Genomic DNA, 20185 nt, shown 5'->3' with positions numbered 1-20185 from the left:
TCAAGGAAAAAAATAATCCGCTCCTCTCACGAAATCTCCATGCGAAGTCTCCGTTATTTTCCCCCCGGGCCTCTTGATCGCGCGGAGATAGGTAGATGCACTCGTCGCGCGGGCGGCAGTTCCGCTACGGCTCAACGTCGTCGATCGTCTCCCCATCCAAAGAAAAAACTTAACCTCTCTATCCGATCTCTCCTCCGGTTTCCGAAACCGAACGGAGCTGACAAGTGCGGCGGAGGACCCTCCCCCGCGCGAACGCAACGCGCGCAGTTCACAAAAAACGCGATCTCTTCTGGTTCTATATTCAGCTGTCACGCACCCTAAGCGAGGTGTCCTCCCTCGAAACCGATCAAACTCGCATCAAATTCGCGAGATAAAAAAAATCGCAGGTTGTAACACTACGGCGTGCGAGCGCGCGCGCGCGTGCAAGTGTGTGTGTGTGTGCGTGTGCGTGTGTGTGTTTGCTGTGTATTAAATGTAATAAAAAAAAAAAATACACACGTAAGTTTTGTACACGGGGAAAAAGGGGAAGAGAGAAGAAACGAACGCGAACTCTCTCTCTCTCTCGCGTGAAAAAAAATAAGCAGCACCGAAGCTCGACGAGAGAATTAAAAAAAAAAACGTTCTCGCGCGATTTTTTTCGCGACCGAACGAACGAAAACGCGTGCGTATTCGACTCGCGATCTGATAATTCGCTCTCCGGACGGAGAAACGCGGTTTCGAGAGCACGAACTCTCGGATCGCGCGACCGCGGATTCGAGTCGTTTTTTTTTCCGCACAACAAACACATTTAACCGTGTGTGTGTTTATTCGCGTTGATTTTTTTTGTTTTTGGCTCACGGGATTGCTGGTCGTGTGTCAATCTCGAACCCTTTTTTCGCAAAATTAACGTAAGAACGAAAGAGAAATACAATCATAATTTTTATTTTTCCGCTTTCTGACAGTTTCCACATCGGCAACGCAGAGATTTTTTAAATCCCGTTGGCAGTAAACGTGTTGGCAGTTGTCGATGTTCGTCAGATCGATCTGAGAAGAACCTTGGGCGATGCGGCGATTTTCCACGTCCGGACGCGCAGTGAGACGACGAGGATGAATTTTTCCCAGGTGACAGGTGCTAGACGTTAGCTCTCAACGGAGATAAATAAATGAGAAAAAAAAAAACGGGGGATCTCGATCGCACGATGAGTGACTACAAGATACCGATAATCGAGCCGACGATAGATTACGCCAAGGTGTCGATGGGATTTTTTAGAAATTCGTCGGAATTGCACGCGAGACAAAACGTGTGACGGGAAAAATAAATTTGTATTTTTTTTTTTAGGTACCGCCGATCAACCAGAAGCGAACGGTCTCCTTCATCAATCACTTTATCACTCACACAGTCACGTTTTTGAACAAGTTCGCCCTGTCCTGCGAGGAGAGACTGTTCGAGTTCGAGAACAAGTTGCAAAAGTTAGAAGCGTCGCTAGAGATATTGGAATCGCGGGTACGTTTTGCGAGTTTATGTCCCCAAAATGTATATAATAAAAAGTATCTTCTTATTATTCATCTTCAAAGCATTGGAGCACGTGGAGTTTCACATCTTTCAGAATGTTATTGAAGATGTTTTCTTTTGCTACATAGTTGTCTTCTATACCTGGTTTGGATCAAGAAAAAGACAAGGAGACAAATAATGCTGATGAGAACAGCGCAACCAAGTTGGAAGACGCGGAAGTGAGCAAGGTGGAACAGTCGGATAACGATGAGGTAGAGCCTCCTAAAGAGGAGGAAAAGAACGTACAGTCCGCAGATAAAGATCCTCGCTACGAAAAGTACTTTAGGATGTTACACTTTGGAGTACCGAAACAAGCGGTCAAACTGAAGATGGAACAGGAAGGACTGGATGCGTCTATATTGGAGTGAGTGATAATCTTTTTCAAGTTAAAACTTATATATATATAACATATATACAGGGTGATTCAGAACAACCCGTTATCCTTGAAAATACATATTCTTGACTAAATTCTAAGACAACTTTTTATTTGGCAAAATTTTGTCTGAAGCTTACTTTTTGAGTTACTAATAAAAATAGTTGACGTACCATGAGTCGGATTTAAAAGGTAGGCGGGGGCTCAAAAAGTAAGCTTCAGACAAAATTTTGTCAAATAAAAAGTTGTCGTAGAATTTAGACAAGAATATGTATTTTCAAGGATAACGGGTTGTTCTGAATCACCCTGTATATACACACACACAATATTGCTAGTAGTATATATATATATATTGTACATTGTGGAAATATTTAAATAACTTCAGTATTTTCTTTTTTTATTATTATTTCACTAGCAATCCGCAACAGACAGTTCCTATTCCACAGTCGTCGAACAATCAAGGTGAGAATCAAGACGAATAGTTTCTACCAAGAGAGTTCAATATATATTAATTTGTTCGAGGCATGTGTGCGCGCGTTGGACATTTTTCATATTATAAAATACACACAAATCATTGAAATAAAAATATATACTATAATTCCTATACAATAGGATTTATTTTTATTTCTTATTAAATACAGAATGTGTATACGTGTGTGTGTGAAAACGTTCAGGCGGACAACTTAGAACTGAATCATTTGACCCTGAAAATAAAAAACGCATAGCATCTTGTTAGTCGATTCAAAAGCTTTTTCAGCTTGTTTTATATGTGTTTCGGAGAAATTAAAATTTTCTAAATCGCATATCGCAAGTGTTGCAACACTGACCTTCCTCTTTTTGTCGCCACCCAGTTCGAAGTGCTTGCACCTCTTCAGCGGGATTTGCTTTCTGTATTTACATTCCGTGCACTCCATCCTCAACACAATTTTTTTAGTTGTTTTTGCCTGTGACACGTGATAAAATATATTCAATCAAGATAGTATAAATTATTTTAAATCACAAATAAGTAAAAAATCCTCGTGATAAAGTCAAGTAACAAGGTTAAGGCCAATACGAGAAGTACACTGGACGGAAGTGTGTTTAAATCAATATATTTAATAAAACCATACGTTTCGATCCCTGGATTGGATCTTCATCAGTGGTAAAGAACTGAGCAACAAAAAAAATTTTTTACAATAAAATGACAATGTATTTATTTTATTTTATTTATTTTATTGTTATCTCCTTTGTTTGCGAAAAAATCCAAATCAATTGTCATTTTATTGTAAAAAAATTTTTTTTTTGTTGCTCAGTTCTTTACCATTGATGAAGATCCAATCCAGGGATCGAAACGTATGGTTTTATTAAATATATTGATTTAAACACACTTCCATCCAGTGTACTTCTCGTACTGGCCTTAACCTTGTTACATAAATTATTTTGTTCTCGTACGTGCAGATATTTTAGGAATATTTTTATATTAAAAAAAAGCACACACGCATCTCTTCTCTCTTACCTTCTTTCTGAAGATGGGCTTGGTTTGACCGCCGAAACCTTGCTGTTTGCGGTCGTAACGTCTTCTGCCCTGCGAGGCATGTCTCTCCTTGCTTTTTTTGTACTGCGTCACCTTGTGAGTCTTGTGTACCTTGCATTTTTTGCAAAAGGTACGTCTCTGCTTCGGCACGTTAACCTAACAAGAGAACAACTTTGTATGAGTCTTAAAAAAATATTTTTACATCATAATTTTGCTGAACAATAATACAATTTCCACGCGTTCACGCGTGGGTGCGTTTGACCCGAACTCGAGAAAGATTTTTGTTTAAATAAATCGTCGCACGTCTCGATCGGATCAAAACACGCCGCGCGGTAAGGTTATGTCTCTCTCCGTGACCGTTGCGCATCGCGCGATGAAAATATATTCACGAGAAATCGCGCTACCGATTCTCAAACGCAAATCGTCGATTTCGCATCTTCCCTCGCGATAACGATTTTCGAACTATCGACGGATACGAAATTGCGAAAACAAAATTCAACAATTGCAACCTACCATCTTGAGTATCTCGAAAAGGAAAGAGTCGAGCGAACCGGAAACCGACAGCGCGCGCGCGCGCGCGCGCGTGCGCCGTGGAAACCGACGCATGCGCGCACGTTCGCGTATATGTGTTGCAACAAAATTCAGAAACCTTGAATATGATTTTTTTTTCGCACCCGTCCGTGTGCATGAATATTAATACTACGACGATATCATCGTAATATTGTATTACGAGATTCTCCCGATCGTGTGCGAACACAATTTGACGCTAATCGCTGCGAAACGGGAAAAAACAGTCGGTCGACGTTTCGGAACGTTTGTTCGGGTCATCTGGAAAACGCAATTGGATATTTTACGCCATTAAATACAACTGGCGTCAAAATCGGTATATAACACACATATCCCAATCAATAAACGCGATCTCGCATCAAAAAACCCTCTTTGTTCTATTCGCTTATATATATATAAGCGCGTTACGCGCGGGCGAATGAAAATTTGAGAGTTGGGCTAAATTTTCCGACAAATTTCGCCCAACAATATTAACCCGCAAACAATCCTAAAAAAAAAAAATAAGCAACACGTGCGTCTAATTGGCCGGTACGTAGTGCCTCTACATGATGACATGCACATCTGTATGTGATATCGCACTCACACACACACACACACACACACACGTACAGAGACACGCGCACATGTATATATACATATATATATGTATATATATATATATATAACGCTTGGTTTAAAGATGAGAGTCTGGAAAATTTCTTTGTTTCACATTATGCGCAAGTGCTGATACATATCGTTGCGCAATTAAAATAAAGAGAGTTTGCCGAAACAAATTAACAATTCTCCGTAATCTTGTGAAATTGGAATGTACGAAACAAGAAATTAATTAACAAAACGAGCACATTGTTGCTCCGAAGCCGGACGAAAGGTTTTTCGCGAACGGAAATTACACAACCGTCGGTATCTGAAAATCTATAGCGCACGTGACGTGAACTATAGATTTTCAGGAAATATCAGAAGATTTGGCTGAATATTTATATATTTATTATTATTATTTAGGTCGTTCCTGTTAAATGATATTAGAGCACGTACGTTCGAATGAAAAAATATTTCGAACCAGGACTATCTTCGCCCGTCGTCGATTATTTTGTTAATTAGATCGGACCGGATCTCGTTAATTACAGATCAGTCTAATCGATCGGTCGCAATTAACGCTTGATCGATCGTATTAACTTTATCCGATGAAAATTTACGGCCATGATAGAATTTTTCAAGAGTTTTCAAACGCCATGTATATATAGAAATCGAATATATAATTTCGAAGAGAGTCCACGTGCGAGAATCCGTGGCTTCCGAGGCGCGTTTAAATCGAGCGACGTAGCCTCGAACCGGACGGCGCTTTCGGGCCACGAACTCTCGAACCCCTCGTCCTCCGCGAGTTTTAATTTTATTCGCACTCGGAATGAGCTTAACGTGAGCGAAAAATCATCGCTAGATCGTGGATTGTCGCGAGCGATCGTAAAATCGACGATTGCGCGCGTTAAAATCGTTGCAAAACCCAAACCAACGTTGGCCAATCAGAGATTTATCGAGTTTCAAACCCGCGCCATCTTCATTTTTGAACAAAGCCGGGTCGGCGGACGTGGTGCCCTAGGAGCGGAGTCGCGAGAATCCGGTAGTGGTAGGTAGTCCGCTTTACGCTATATTCGCGCCACAGTCGCACGCCACACGCTCCACTCCTGACTGGTTCGCTCTCCCCCCCCTTCCCCCCACCTCTCTCTCACTCTCGATCCTCCCCCCTCTCGTTCTTCTTCTCCCTTCGCGGCCCCTAGGGTCTTCGCCTGACGACGCTCTGCTCTCTCGAGCATTCCGGCGGAAACAGACGTCGCGAAAGGATACTTGCTCGTGGTCCCGTATCGCGTACACGCTCGCAGCCGCCGCCGCCGCCGCCGCCGCCGCCACCGCCGCCGCTGCCGCCGCCGCCGCCGCTGCTGCTCCGTAGCCGCTCTTTCGTATTACCCTTCCGAGGCGAGTTCAGTTCGAGTCGCGTAGCCGAGTTTACCGGGATTATACATCGCGCACGCACGGTCCGTAACAAGACTCGTAACAACCATGAGTACTAAGGAAAACAACGAGGTCGCTGTTGAGAAGGCGACCGAAAACGACAAGGCATCCGCGGACGCTAAATGCGACATCAAAGCCGCGATCAAAAGGCCATCCGGAACGCTTGAGGTAAGTTAACTCCTTCCAAGTTTTTACTCAATCGCCGCGGTCTTGTAGAGAGCCTCCATTTTATATACGGGTCAAATCTTTATTCCTCGCGCTGTTTCCGTCGCGGAAACGGCGGAATGTCGTCGTTGTCGTCGTCGTCGTCGTCGTCGTCATCTTCGTCATCATCGTCATCGTCATCGTCGATACGCCGTCCCAGTTTACATCGGGACGACAATACGATATATATATATATATACGTATATATATATGTATATATATATATATATACACAAGAGAAGCGTGTTCGACGCAAAGCGCGCCACGCCGTACGTGTACGTGTTCACAAACGAATCGGAGACTCCGAGAAAATCTCCGTTTGCGCGTTCCTGTGATTCTCGTGATAATTCGCCCCGCGGCTTTGGGGCTCTCGTGACTCCCGTCGTCAATACGGATTTTCCCGCCCTGCTTCGTCGTCGCGTCTCTCCTCGCCGCTGCGTCTCTCTGTTTCGTTGTGTGTCACAATAGCGAAGAGAGAAGCGCGTCTCGTCCGCGTGGGCTTTTTGTAACCCCCCCGACGGGTTTGTTCGCGCCGACGGCATGGCACACAAGCGGCACCACCACGGCATGGCACACGGGGGCATGGCGTAGTAGCGCGGAAGAAGAGAACAACGCCGCGCCGGCCGGCGTTCCTTCAGCGGGGACCTCCATATTTCCCGAGGAGCGAGTGCGGCACCGAGTGCAGTCGAATGCGCTCGATCGGGACACACGCGCGCGTGCACAGCAGAACCCCAACGTCTCCGTCTGATACGACGCGCGTAGTGCTGTTTTTTTTTCTTTTTTTTTTTTTCTATTATTTTTTTATTGTTTTTTTTTTTGTTCGTTCACAGAAGCGCGTTGAGCGCGCAAACGACGCCATTGTGTGTTTGTGAGAGAGAGAGAGAGAGAGAGAGAGAGAGTAACGAGAGCGCGCGACGACGAGTCTCTCTTTCCTTCTCCCTCTCTCTTTCTGCCCCGTTCACTCGGTACTTGTTCGATGGCCGACGATGATGATAATGATGGCAATGACGACGACTCCTACCGGAATCGGCTATAATTACAACCACGTATTTCGTGATAAAAATTTTCGAGGTAACGCCGCCACAGTCTTGTGTCGTTTTGTAAGAGAGTGGAAGGGCGAGAGAGAGAGAGAGGGAGGGAGGGGAAATGAGAACGATATGATAATAGCAAAGAGAGAGAGAGAGAGAGACAGAGAGTCAAAGATTTCCACCGAAAAGAGAGATTTTTCCGCGCTCGTCGTTCTCACGTTTTTTCGTTCGCGCGTGTATGTGTGTTTCTTTTTCGCGTGTGTCCGGCGGCACAAAGTTGACTCCTCGCGGCTTTTCGGCCATGCGCCATCTGCCGCGCATTGCCGCACGGCTCTTTTTATATATATATATATACATATATACACGTCCGTCGTCTCGTTACGCTCTCGTCGGCATGTGGCTCGCCGCCGATCGCGCGACGCCATTTTTGCGCGTGTCTCGATGTCCAAAGCCTTTGCGATCCGGAAAAGCCGGGCGTCATCCCGCGCATTTTTTCCGATCGAGCCACACTCCGCGGAGCGGTATATTGCCCGTCGTCCGTGTTCGTGTCGGTTTCCATTATGGCGGCCGAAACCAAGCCCGCGTTCATCACGTCTCTCTCTCTTTCTCTGTCGCTCCGTCCTTTTCTCTCTCCCTTTCTCTTTCCGTCACGCTCCCACGCACGCAATATATACACACACGTATACGCGCTCTCTTTTCGCTTCGTAATTGATCGATAATTTGCTATAGCCGAGTTAATACGACGGTCAATCGATTGGAGACCGACGCATATTTATTTCAAGATCGACACGTTGCCCTGAAAATTGTTTATCGACATTTGTTTGTGTGCGCGCAAACACCACACGACGAAGAGACCTTTTCTTCTCTCTCCCTCTCTCGTTTGTCTCTCTCTCTATCTTGCTCCTTTTTCCATCTCTTATACTAGCGCCGATATATAGTGACGACGACGACGACGACGACTCGCTCTTTCTCTTTCTATCCTTTTAGTCGAAGATACCCCACTTGCGCAAAGCTTAGCGGCAACGCCGTGCGTTATATACCGGGTGTACTTCTCTCCTGCCTCCCTGTTCTTTTCGCGGCTCTGGCGATCGCGCGCGCGGGCTACCACGGGCGCGCGCGCGTTAACTATATACGAACCTTCGAGAAAACATCGTTGCGCCGCCGCGATTTTTCATCTTAAATCGCGGCGGCGGCGGTGATGCCGTTCAGGGGCGCGTCGCCGATAGGCGCTTTATTTTTAGCCGATAATTTACCGTGCGAGAATAATCTCTCTGCGCGTTTTCTTACCGCGTTTAAGGCAAAATCTACGGGAAGAACGCCGGCGGAAATCCGAAAACATTCGTTGGACACAACACCACTCGTTCCGTCGCGGCATCTTGGCCGCATCACGTGGTAGGGTATTATCCGAGCACGCACGCACGGCACGCACGCACGATCACCGCGTTCTTATTTATGTCCGCGGGTTAGGCTGTCTTCCCGATTATCAATTCGCTCAATCGCGAGCGAGGAAGACGACGAGAGAGAGAGAGAGAGAGAGAGAGAGAGAGAGAGAGAGAGAGAAATAAAATTTATATTACGCATTACGTGGAAAATCTCCGAAAAGACACGAGAGCGCGCAATGCGTTCAGTAAAAATATCATTCACATGTTGGCAGTGGTTTACACGCTCAACACAAGTGTGCGTGTGTGTGTGTCGTGCCATTACGTGAGGACCAGGGAAAGAAGTGTCTGGAAAAAGAGGGAACGAATAAAAATGAGTTTCCAAGCGTCCTTTTTCCCTTCCCCTTCTCTCTCTGTCTGTCTCTGTCTCTCTTGTTGGCTACGGTGCATATGCGCGATTGGTATCTCGTCAAAGCGGAAAAAGGCGGGAAGCCGCCGACGAGCGAGAGAAACACCGAGACGGCCGGAGGATCATACACGTTTGGATATGTACACGGGAAAAAGAGAGTGTCGCAGCTCGCGTAACTGTCCTTTGAAAATAACCTGCCTGTCGCTCGCTACGAGGGTATCGATACCTCTAGGAGGAGGTTTGTGCGATTCAAGCTTGTTTTGCGGCCGGTGTGCTCCGAGAAAGAGAGAGAGAGAGAGAGAGAAAGATAGATAGATAGAAGGCGGGAAAAGGCGTCGCGTCGATCGGATAACGCCAGTTGTAGATCGATGTGCCGCCAGCCAGAAATAACTTACTGCATTTAATGGTTATCATCAGGGGTCTCATGAGCTTCGAACCTCTCTCTCTCTCTTTCTCGCGCGCATATCTTTCTATCGCCTTGTGCTTATCCGTCTTAATTAGACGCTACGCGACTAATTGATTATTTTTCCCCCCTCCTTATTAAAACGCTCTTGTTATCCAGATAAGAAAGAAGCGATAAAAAAAAAAAAAATCTGTTTCGAAGGCCAAAAAAAAAGAAGGAATCGTTTTTTGGACGATATCACGTTCTCTCGGAGACGCTCGTGATAATCCGCCGATTTGCGCGAGCGTCATGTGTGTGAAGCACAATTACGTAATGGGTGTCTCATTCGCGTCGATCTGACGAAGAAAAAGTTTCTTCCACGAAGACCCCAAGGTTTTAAGCCGATAGGTTGTGGAACATTGGGTTATCTGGCGAGACCTCGTGATGATTGGGAATGAGCGAGATAGGTAATCTCACGCGGGAATAAAGCAGAGTGGCGGCGTCGTTGTCGTCGTCGTCGATCGAATACATGCGCGACTCTGTCAATCGCATCGAGAAAGAAGCCAAGCCGAGAGAGCGGAGCGGCCGATGAATGAGACAAACAAAGAGAGAGAGAGAGAGCTGTGTACGCGTGAATTCGAAGTAACGCGCGCGCGCGTCGGCTCGCGATCGGAAAGAGCACCCGGTCGGTAACCAAATCCCATAGAGTTTTAATCGCAACAGGTCGATTTCACGTTAGAGCCAAGGCGACGATTGCTCCGAGGAAGTGAGAAAAAGAAAGCGGAAAAGTGTTAAAGCAATGAATGAATAAATGTCTTCCTCCGTAGGACGGACGGACACTTTTTTGACCATCATGGAAGCAAAATTGCCGCGCGCTTGTGTGCTCGGCCCCGCTTTTATTTCCGCTAGTATTTATTGTTACTTGATCGCCGATATTGATTACGGCCTCGACGCGATCGGTTGTCGTCGGGGAGCGGTGTTCCTCAAACCGCGGTGAAAATTTCCCTTCTCTCGATTGTGTGTGTTCCGATGAACGCCACGTGATTATCGGTCGTCGCGCGAATGGTCGAGTCTCTCTTTATAGTTTAGATTTGTACTCTCTTATTCCGAAAGGCTTCGCGTTGCACGACACTTGGCACGCCGCTTCGGTATCTTCCTCCCTTATCTTCCCCCTACGGGGAAGTCCCCCTCTCTCTCTCTCTCTCTTCCCCGGGTTTCTGTCTTTCTCTGTGAATTGTACGCAGCGCGAATGCGTTTCTCCCCCCCCCCCCGCCAACGTGTGCGGCTCCGTCATCTGCCAATCACCGCGTTCGTCCCACCGCGTGTCGCCGGTCCGCGCCGCTTCCGATTGGCCGATGTGGCTTTGCGCGCGCGCATCCAAAGCTGGCTCTTGTGCAGCTCTCTCTCTCTCTCGTGATCGTCCGTCGCCGATACCGCGCGCGCGGCGCGTGTACGATTACGCCAGGCAGCTGCCGCCGCTACACACCACCCGCCACCACCACCACCACCATGATGATCGGGGCCAACAACGCCGTATGGCCGTGCGGAGGAGAGTCCGGCGTTACCGACGTGGTTCTTCTTTCTCGTCACCCGTTTGAAGCTTGGTGACGCCGGGAACGCGCAACATTTTTTGAATGTCACTCTCTCTACAATCCAATGGTTGAAGAGCGTCTCTCCACTTTACGGAAACAAACTCCGCTTCTGTGTGTGTGGCGCGCACGATAGATTTTCCCTCGCAATCTTCCCCCGGAAGATCGCGAAAACGACGAATTTTGCCGCCCACTTCTCTCCCCCATTCCGAAATCGATAAACTATATATGACGCTTGTTGTGCGTTAAGACCGATTACATTAACGGACCATTGGGGACTGGGATCAAGGGCATATATATAGATTGTACAACTCTCTCGCGAGAATTAAGGTTGCGCGCGTAGAAGGTGGGCGCGTTCGTTAGAATTCCCGCGTCAATCGTTTCTATCGACTGAGCTTCTTCGTAGTTTTTTTTTTTTTTTTCTTATACAATGTGTACAAAACTCGTTCCACTCTCTTATCCACCGAACCCCCCCCCCCCGCAAGCTCGACGACAACATTATGTAGTACGTACTTGAGAACACAAACTGTATGTGTGTACCGAGAACTTGGCTAAATTAAACATTTTTATCGGTCAAGTTGGCGGTAGGATTCTACTACCTGTTCTTCGTGATTTTGGCACCGCTGGTTCGGGTAGACGCGCGCGGGGGTTCCCTCCGCCATTTCCCTTTTCCCTGTCCCACACACCGTATTTTAGCGGGGCGGGGGGGTAGGGAAAGTCCCCACCACTTCCTCTCTCATCACCTTTTCTCGCCACCGTATTTCTTGGCGGGAAGGGATCTCGTCCTCTTCCCGCCGAGGTCTCAAACACGCTTTTCTCTCTCTGTCCTTGTTACAGTCGTCTCCCCCCGCCGCTGCCGGCGGCGCTGAATTTTCTTTCTTTCTCTTCTCGTGCTTTTTGATGCTTAAAAAAAAGGGGGGGGCATCCCTCTTCGGTTGACTCGGAATGGATGCAATGCCGAATGTAAATTTGTGCTCTTTGTAGAAACACACACGTAGTTGACAATAAATGCAACGTATTTATAAAACCATTTGGAAAACCCGGGTCTAAAATTCAAGTTTTTTTTTTATAGGAAAAAGTTGACGAACCAAAAAAAGCGAAGAAAGAGGAGAACGGGGATGGTGAGGTAGAAGAAGAAGAAATTGAAGAGGAGATCGAGGAAGAGGAAGAGGCGGATGGTGATGGAGAAGAAGACGATGAGGACGACGATATTCCAGAAGGAGAGGAGGACTTGGAAGAAGGAGAAGGTAGATGAAGCGATTTTTCAAATTGCTTTTTTTTTTTTTTTTCTTCTTTTTAATTTCTCCGAACGAGAGAACATTCGTTGCAACGTTTGTTACGCTATTGCAGACGAGGAAGATGACGATGCGGAAGGTGAAGTAGAAGGTGAAGACGAAGAGGAAGACGCATAATAAAAGAAGGGGGAGAAATATGTAACTAAGGGAGGCGTTAGGCACGTGACGACATCCATCGTCAATTTTCGGAAAACTCAGCGAACTTACTCTCATATTGAGTGGTTGGTAACAAGTGTTGAATATCCATCGTGCCCGAATCCGCGTTTGCTGGATTTAACAATTCAGTACAGTTACTATCCTCTCTCTTCCGACCTACTAAAAATTACCATCTCACCAGAATTGTGGTGGGCTGATACATACATTAGGTGCGGAAAGATGCATTTTTTCACCCTTTGTCTTGGCTCTTCGCAATTCTGGTTCGTCTTAGCCGCCACCAAATGCTGTTAGGTAGTTTGAATGATAACCATACATTCGTCCTGCGGACTCTCCAAATAGGTTGATCCTACAATTGGCAAAAAAAAAAAATCTGAATTCTCTCTCGTGTTTGGATCGTTTATATTTCATTCGCACGATTCCCAAGACGAATTTATTGTTTTATCCGAACCACCTAAGTATAACTGGTATTTGCCATCTGGCTTTTTCGTCTTAAAAATTTTATAACGAAAACTTATTTAAGATATAAAAAAAAAAAAACTTATATATTTAAATAGTGTAAAATTTGAAGGTGATTTTTTTACATTTAAAAATCAAATTTACGTTTGTAGTTCGACGAATGTCTCTCACCTTGTACGTGTGATATCTTGAGTTCTTCTTCTCGAATTGAAAACAAAAAAAAAAAAAACAAAAATAAAAAAAAAAATGTGTAATTGCAGTGTCTTCACAGGAGCGCGAGGCCTGAATCAGAACAGAATTAAAAAAACAATTCATACGTAACAATATAACGGCGTATAAATAAAGTAAAATAGGGCATGTGAATGGACATCTCTCGGCATTCAATGTACGTTTAAAAAAAAAAAAGAAAAAACCAATGAAATTAAAAAAAAAAAGAAAAGAGAATATATAATAGATGTAATACCGCTTCGTGCTCCTGTTTTGGTATAGTGACAGGAATTAAGATTTAATGCAAACGTTCGCGTCAGGTAGTGTGGATGAGTAATGTGACTAATACCGCATAATAAGTATACATAGTATGTATAAAGTTACAAGATAAGAAAACATTTTATTATTAACGATACTATTATGTAACGTAAATATAATGCAGAGAGGTTGTTTAGGCTTGGGGAATAGATAAGGGGAACGGGGAGCATTAAATAGTCAACTTGTGAAGTTTAAGGGCCCCATTAAAAAAAAAAAAAAAAAAAAGAAACCCTTCTCGATTCTTTTCAATTGTATCATTTCTTTTCGTAGACCATAAGAATTTTACGTTTAATCTTGGAGATATATATATATATATACATATATATACATACGTTTCTTTTTTTGATAACTCCAAAACTGCCGTATATGACGCGAAATTACAAAAGAAAAAAAAAAAGAAATTCATAAATTTATAAATTGCGACGAATTATGTAATAAGTACTTTTCAAACTGTTGTTCTCTCAATTGAGCGTAAAATCGAGCGATTATCTTTTTATGTATATCGTGTTTTTATCTTCATTGTGGGCTACTTGTAGCAATGATTCTTTGGCTATCGCAGAATGAGTTGATAATTTATTCTAATTTCTGTGTACGTAGCAATCTTTAAATGATAATTGAATTATTTACTAGTTGGATTTAGTATCAGATTTTTAATCCTTAATGACATTTAATAATAATAACGATGATGATAATGATGATGATGATGATGATGATGATGATGATGATGATGATGATCCACGGATCTGAATTAAATAAAGCAACAGACTCTTTGTGCAAGAGTCGGTGAATCATTGCGATTGGCATGTCCATACCGCTACTTATTTTTCGGGAGACTGTTAGATAAAAGGGTGACGAGACATTGCGGTTATACCATTGTACCATAGCAGCATAATAAATAAAGGTAAAGCTAATTTGACTGCGGAAAGATGTCCCGTTTTAATGTACAAATATTTTCGAATGAGATAGTTAAATAAAACGCAGTTAGATCAGAGAAAATAAATTCGTTCTCGTAAGTAGTAGAAGATGGGTTTAAATGTCTGAGGATTATAATGAGGAGGAGATGGCAGTGTGTGTGTAAAAGGCTGCTCCGTTCTCACGTACTAAAATCCTACTAAATGGAAACCAAGGAGATGGGCGGGGAAAGGGGGAAAGAGTTGGACCGCTTGACACATTGATACTTATGAAAAAAAAAAAAAAAAAATCTTTTCAGTACCATCAAATTTGTCGGTGTATAAAAATGGAAAATATTCTATAATGTAATGCGTCCAACAAAGACAGCCAATCGATGTCAAATGTGATGATGATGATGGTAATGATAATGATGATGATGATGATGATGATGATGCATATAGATTGATGACACACCATCTCCGGCAGTCTCTGTTAATCTACGGTTTTATACGCAATCCGCTGCTATATTCACACGTGTTCACTTCAAGATAGTAACTTGACGATGAGACAAAGTTGACAAAGAACTATCTTAAAGTACAGGTGCCTGAAACAAAAAAAAACAAAAAAAAAAAAATCGGTACTCTAGCGTTCATAGCATTACTACATTATACATATAAGAGCATAGGTCCATTTAATTTTATTGAATATACACAAAATGCCCCGAGCCCCGTTGGCAACGCTCATGAGTTTCCATGAAGAAAGACTTGCGTTTTGTACTTCGCCAAAGCCCAAGGTGGAGTGACGATGTGCTCTTCCTCGTGCTCGAGTACTTGACACGATTCGGATAATTCAAGTTGCTGATGCTAACGGGTCTTTTACAATCAATCAGGCTGATCGCCCACATACCGTTACATCCCCCTACGTTCGTTAGGTAAGCATAAAAAAAACAAAAAAAAAAAAAGAAGTTTAAGATATAAAANAAAANAANAAAANAAAAAAAAAAAAAAAAANAAANAAATCTGGTAAACAAAAAATGACATGTGTTTCACACACGAGTACACGTTATAAACAAAACATCCTAGGCTAAGAGAATTTGGTTTGTGTGTTCATAAGTCTTGTTCAAGCTACTTTTGTACAGGATAACCATCGCATCTCATCTATTTCAACGTAAAAACAAAACAAAAAAAACAAAAAAACGGTAACCGACACACCACAAACTATATATTTCTTCATTCCATCAGAACTGAAACTTTCATTGTATTTTTAAGTAAATACATTTTGAAAAACAACATCAATGTTTTTTTATTCTTCACATGTAAGTATGTGAAGCGAAATATTTCTTCCCCGTTCACACGTTATATATATATATCGTAAATATATATATATATATAAAAAATATATATATATATATATAATGAATATAATTGCATAATGTATTGCCACCTCTTTGCGAATACATTTGTGCAATCTGCGGACGCACGTCTGAAAGAAGAAGATTGTAAAGTATGTAGTATTTATATATGAGAATTATATAAACGCCCTGTACATGTAATGTGTAAGCTATACATTTTTTACGTGAAATTAATCCGAGCGTTCACTGCCGACTTTTTCATGCTAAGCATAGGGAGACTTATACCACTTATCGATCGATGTTATGTAAATATATAATCATAACTGTAAATATGCACTTCCGTTGTATCTTTCTCTTTTAAAACAGGATGTTGACTGCTCGCAGAGCGTCACAAGAAACGCTAAACAAAGGATATATAAATGCGTATCGTTTTACTAGTTTTTATTTTCTACTGTGCATGAAGTTCCATCCTGAGGTCTTGTCTATACAATATCTACACATCAGAAGACTATTTATATATATATATATATATATGTGTGTACATATATATATATACACACACACAGATATTATGCATGAACACGTATACTGTATACGTAACAATAAAAAGTTTACACAAAATATATATATATAATTGTTAAAAGCCAAACACCTTATATACATATATATATTTATAACAAGATTTTTATTTACACATGGGTATATGGCAGATTATAAAGTATAGGTTTCCTTAGATTGTAAGACGCAAAACAAAAATTGTTCTCTGTAACATATTCTGTGCACAATATGATATACAATAAATTATTTGAGGTCTGTAAAAATACATATATATATTTATATTAAAACAAATGTCATATAACAATTTATATTTGCAACAATAATGTGAAGTCCGTTAAATAAAAATGTTACTTGTATATATAATAATATGGTAACAACAGATTTTGTTCATCAATGAATATTATTTGGTAGATTTTATATATATATATATGTTTTTCGTCTTTTTCTTACGTGTACTTAAGTAAGAAATTTTTGAAGACAAATACATATGAGAAATATACCTGGACGGAACATACGATTAAACTTTTGAGTACGTCAACAACAAGTTTTTAATATCTTTAATACGTTTGTTTTTCAAATAAACGTCATCCCTACAGAAACAATCTAATATATATATATATATATATTATGCAAATATATATATATAAATTATGCAAATATACAACTATACTATATTCTGTCAAAACATGACTGTGCAAACAATAAAAATAACAAGCGTTAGAAAATTGTATATAACAAAGTGCACATAAAAATTATTCAACTCTGATATGTACACACGGTATTGCCTGCAGACTCACTTTTCTCGCAGAGAATTTGAAGATGCAGTTTCTTCGGATTGCACAGAATAGACATTTCTCTAAAAAAAAATATATATATATGATCTATATATATACGCACAGAAAAAAAAAAAAAAAAAAAAAAATACAAAGTAAAAACTTCGATCACAGTCACGTACGAGTGTATAAAGTTCATTTCGAATCGCACTAAAAGAAAAAAAAAAAAAAAAAAACGGCGCTTCAAGCTGTGATCAAAACAAGAGTTAAATGTCAGCTTCGTCATATATATCTGATCACACACAAACGATTATTATGAGAATTGATGTAAATGTGCGTTGCGTAATTACGTGATACATTATATAAGCTAAGTAAAATATCAAGATCCCATAATAGAGTTCCGTTTCCGGTGGCGATTAAATAGCAGATATCAACATCCCATAGCTTTGTTTCCACCGACGCTTGTTGAGCAAGCGTGCGCCCATACATACATACACACATACATATATACACGCATACAAATCAATACAGAAATTTAAAAGAGTATTCTTTTTAACTTGTGTACACACACACACACACACACTCATCACACACACGTTGAGATGACGCATCACGCGTACAATATATAAGCACACGCGTGTGTACAAAGGAATACACGTACAAAGGTAATAGTAAATCGAGCTTTCTGGTTAAAAATTAAATTCAAATATGTTGTTGTTTTTAATAATCTTCTATTTTTTGTTTTGTGATTTGAAAAACTCAATCTTGTTCGAGGCAGTGAAGAGAGCAGTTATCACACGATGTACACGGGTTTAGACAGTTACACAGTTGAGATCTGTGTCTCTTCGCTGTAGACCAATTTAACAACAAAGTAGGTAGGTAGGTTCTTCAATTCACTCGTCGTTTTGCCGAGGTGGGAATATTTTATTCAAAGCGGATAGTTCCTGGTTTATCCACGTAATGCGCTCGGTCATGCTGTTTCTCTCTTCGTTATTGCTCGCATCGACCTAAAAAGTCAGCAAACATTTAATTTTGTAAATTGTAACATATGAGCAAACTTGTGCGCGCGCACAAATCACTTTTTCTCGTATACACTCACTTGTATAGAATCAGAGATGGATAATCCGGTTGAAAGATTTGCGGACAAATTCGCTCCGAAATCCGCGAGAAGTTCCGCGGAATTCCAGTCGAAGTTAAACTGCTGATTGTCCATGTCTAACAGAGACGGTGCGGGGTCTGAAACATCATTTATACATTCAAGTGTTGAATATCAGTAAGAATAAAAAATCAGAGTTTTTTTCAAACAAAATTAAAACTTACAAAATAACGAGAAAAATTTCCTTTCCGATTGTTACTAATCAGAAAAAAGATAACTCCAGATATTCGAAATATAAAAAATATAGAAAGGCAGTTGGAGTTCAAAAGCACAATTGTTGTTGTGTATGGATATAATAATGATGTTCTTTATTTGATAGTTTATAAAGTTGACGTTTCGACCATGGTTTTTGATAAAGACTAAAAACCATGGTCGAAACGTCAACTTTATAAACTATCAAATAAAGAACATCATTATTATATCCATACACAACAACAACTGTGCTTTTGAACTCCAACTGCCTTTCTATATTTTTTATATTTAAAATTAAAACTTGTTTAAGAACCTACCAGTGTTGTTTACTGGCTGCAACGGTTCTCTCTGACTTTCCGGTGTAACTCGATGCAACATCAATAAATTTGATTCTAGCTGCAATTGTGACGGTTCCGGTTGCAAATTGTACGAGAACGATTGAACATCCGCCTGTGCCGGCGGTATGGTTGATTGTTGCATCATCGGTTGGATGATGTTTGGCTGATATTGTTGCTGCACGAGAGGCGGGTTGTAAGTACTGTATTCCATGGGAGACGGTGTTCGTCCGGGAGATACCTGAGGTCTGAAACAATTGTGGAACGGTCAATGCCCAAGCTCTGCTCTACACTTGGTTCTGTTAAAAAAAAGTTCTGTTTTTTTACAATTGAACCTTTCAACAAGTGAACTCTTATAATGTACCTAAGAGTCTGCATGTTGGGGTGCGTTTGTTGTCTCATGGACTGCAAGGTGAAACCTCCGGTACTTGTGCTCGGACATCCGTAAGGCGATATCCGGCCGGTTGGCTCAGCTTTGACGATGTTGAAGTTGATAGGCGACTTCGTAGAATCTATAACAACGGCAATATGTAGACAAGCAGACGTAAACACGTAACAATAAAACAAAACAAAAACTAAAAATGGGACAAAGTTTCCCGCATTATGACAAAGAGATGCTGGTGTGAGAATCATGCGAAAGAAACATGCAGTAGAGAAAGTTCTCGATGAAGAAGCGTGAGTTCCTGCTCCGCATGCAACTGAACGTGTGTGTTTGTTGTAAAAAACTAATCGGAAAAAAAATCGCACAAAAATTATTCTCTACACTATCTACAACACATCACACTTCTCCGGTCTCTCTAAGGATTATCAAAAAAATTATTTGCACACTACATTAACATCATCATATATCGTACCTGAGTGTCTGACGTGATCAACGAATACTTTGTTTTTTTTTGTTTTTTTTTGTTTTTTTAATCTGAAATTGATATGTGTGGGAGCAGAGAAAATAAAAAACACTCGTTTTTTTGTTTTTTCATCATCAAATAACTAAACATGTGTACGTATTATTCTTTCAAATTATTTTGGATATATTACACCATAATTCGTACAATATGTAAATATATGTATGTATGTATATATATATTTGTCTGTTCACGCGCGCGAAAGCAGTTTTTATAAAAATTGTACGATCATATACAAATATAATATTGCACATCGGTATTGATTGTACCACGCTATAAATTGCACAGTACACGCACACGTTGCTGTGTCTCTCTCTCTCTCTCTCAAAATATACCATTTGCCACAAGAGCGGAGCGCGCTTGCATCTTACAAAAATTTGAGCTGCAACCATTATTTGTTTAACTACAAATATACGTTTTACTCTTATGTGTGTTTGTGTGTGTGTGTGTGTGTGCGCGTAAAGAGAAAAGTATTACTATTATACGGAGCGAAGTTTCACTTTGATAAAAAAAAAGATCTCGAGATGTATATTGCGTGTATTGTTTACTCTTCTCGACATCTCATTATATATATATATCGTGTATATATATATATATATTATCCGTAAAGAAATAT

At 41.4% G+C, this 20185-nt stretch overlaps 4 protein-coding genes across 6 annotated transcripts in view; 2 read left to right on the top strand and 2 right to left on the bottom strand.

Annotated features, from left to right (window-relative positions):
- The first annotated feature begins 301 nt into the window (after window positions 1-301).
- On the top strand, window positions 302-2479 carry LOC109856742 (WASH complex subunit CCDC53). 3 transcript variants are annotated; one of them, XM_020432354.1, is made up of 5 exons: window positions 302-386; window positions 942-1229; window positions 1319-1483; window positions 1621-1895; window positions 2320-2479. In XM_020432354.1, exons 2-5 carry the CDS (start codon window positions 1143-1145, stop codon window positions 2384-2386), a joined length of 594 nt encoding a protein of 197 aa, XP_020287943.1. In that variant the 5' UTR covers window positions 302-386; window positions 942-1142; the 3' UTR covers window positions 2387-2479. The 3 variants fall into 3 exon arrangements, with proteins under 3 accessions (XP_020287943.1, XP_020287944.1, XP_020287945.1); XM_020432355.1 differs by lacking the exon at window positions 302-386 and adding an exon at window positions 468-498; XM_020432356.1 differs by lacking the exons at window positions 302-386; window positions 2320-2479 and having other exon boundaries at window positions 577-1229; window positions 1621-1899.
- A 22-nt stretch (window positions 2480-2501) lies between these two features.
- LOC109856740 (60S ribosomal protein L44) lies at window positions 2502-3998 on the bottom strand. Its single transcript, XM_020432351.1, has 4 exons — window positions 3931-3998; window positions 3400-3573; window positions 2732-2848; window positions 2502-2608 (listed from the first exon to the last, which is right to left on the bottom strand). Exons 1-4 carry the CDS (start codon window positions 3931-3933, stop codon window positions 2588-2590), a joined length of 315 nt encoding a protein of 104 aa, XP_020287940.1. The 5' UTR covers window positions 3934-3998; the 3' UTR covers window positions 2502-2587.
- Window positions 3999-5905: 1907 nt separating this feature from the next.
- Window positions 5906-14922, top strand: LOC109856748 (glutamic acid-rich protein-like). Its single transcript, XM_020432369.1, has 3 exons — window positions 5906-6156; window positions 12052-12226; window positions 12330-14922. Exons 1-3 carry the CDS (start codon window positions 6037-6039, stop codon window positions 12389-12391), a joined length of 357 nt encoding a protein of 118 aa, XP_020287958.1. The 5' UTR covers window positions 5906-6036; the 3' UTR covers window positions 12392-14922.
- The window catches only part of LOC109856749, a 7578-nt gene continuing 1292 nt past the window's right edge, over window positions 13900-20185 (bottom strand). The window contains exons 2-5 of the mRNA XM_020432371.1: window positions 19032-19179; window positions 18650-18915; window positions 18084-18220; window positions 13900-17991 (exon numbers count right to left, since the gene is read on the bottom strand). Coding sequence (XP_020287960.1) covers window positions 17878-17991; window positions 18084-18220; window positions 18650-18915; window positions 19032-19069 — 555 coding nt within the window. The 5' untranslated portion in view covers window positions 19070-19179 and the 3' untranslated portion in view covers window positions 13900-17877. The remainder of the gene's footprint in view (window positions 17992-18083; window positions 18221-18649; window positions 18916-19031; window positions 19180-20185) is intronic.

This window comes from Pseudomyrmex gracilis, unplaced genomic scaffold, assembly GCF_002006095.1.
Source record: "Pseudomyrmex gracilis isolate BER0280 unplaced genomic scaffold, ASM200609v1 scaffold_133, whole genome shotgun sequence".
Taxonomy (NCBI): Eukaryota; Metazoa; Arthropoda; class Insecta; order Hymenoptera; family Formicidae; genus Pseudomyrmex; species Pseudomyrmex gracilis.
The sequence above is the reverse complement of the archived record's forward strand: the minus strand, read 5'-3'. Positions and strand labels throughout refer to the sequence as shown.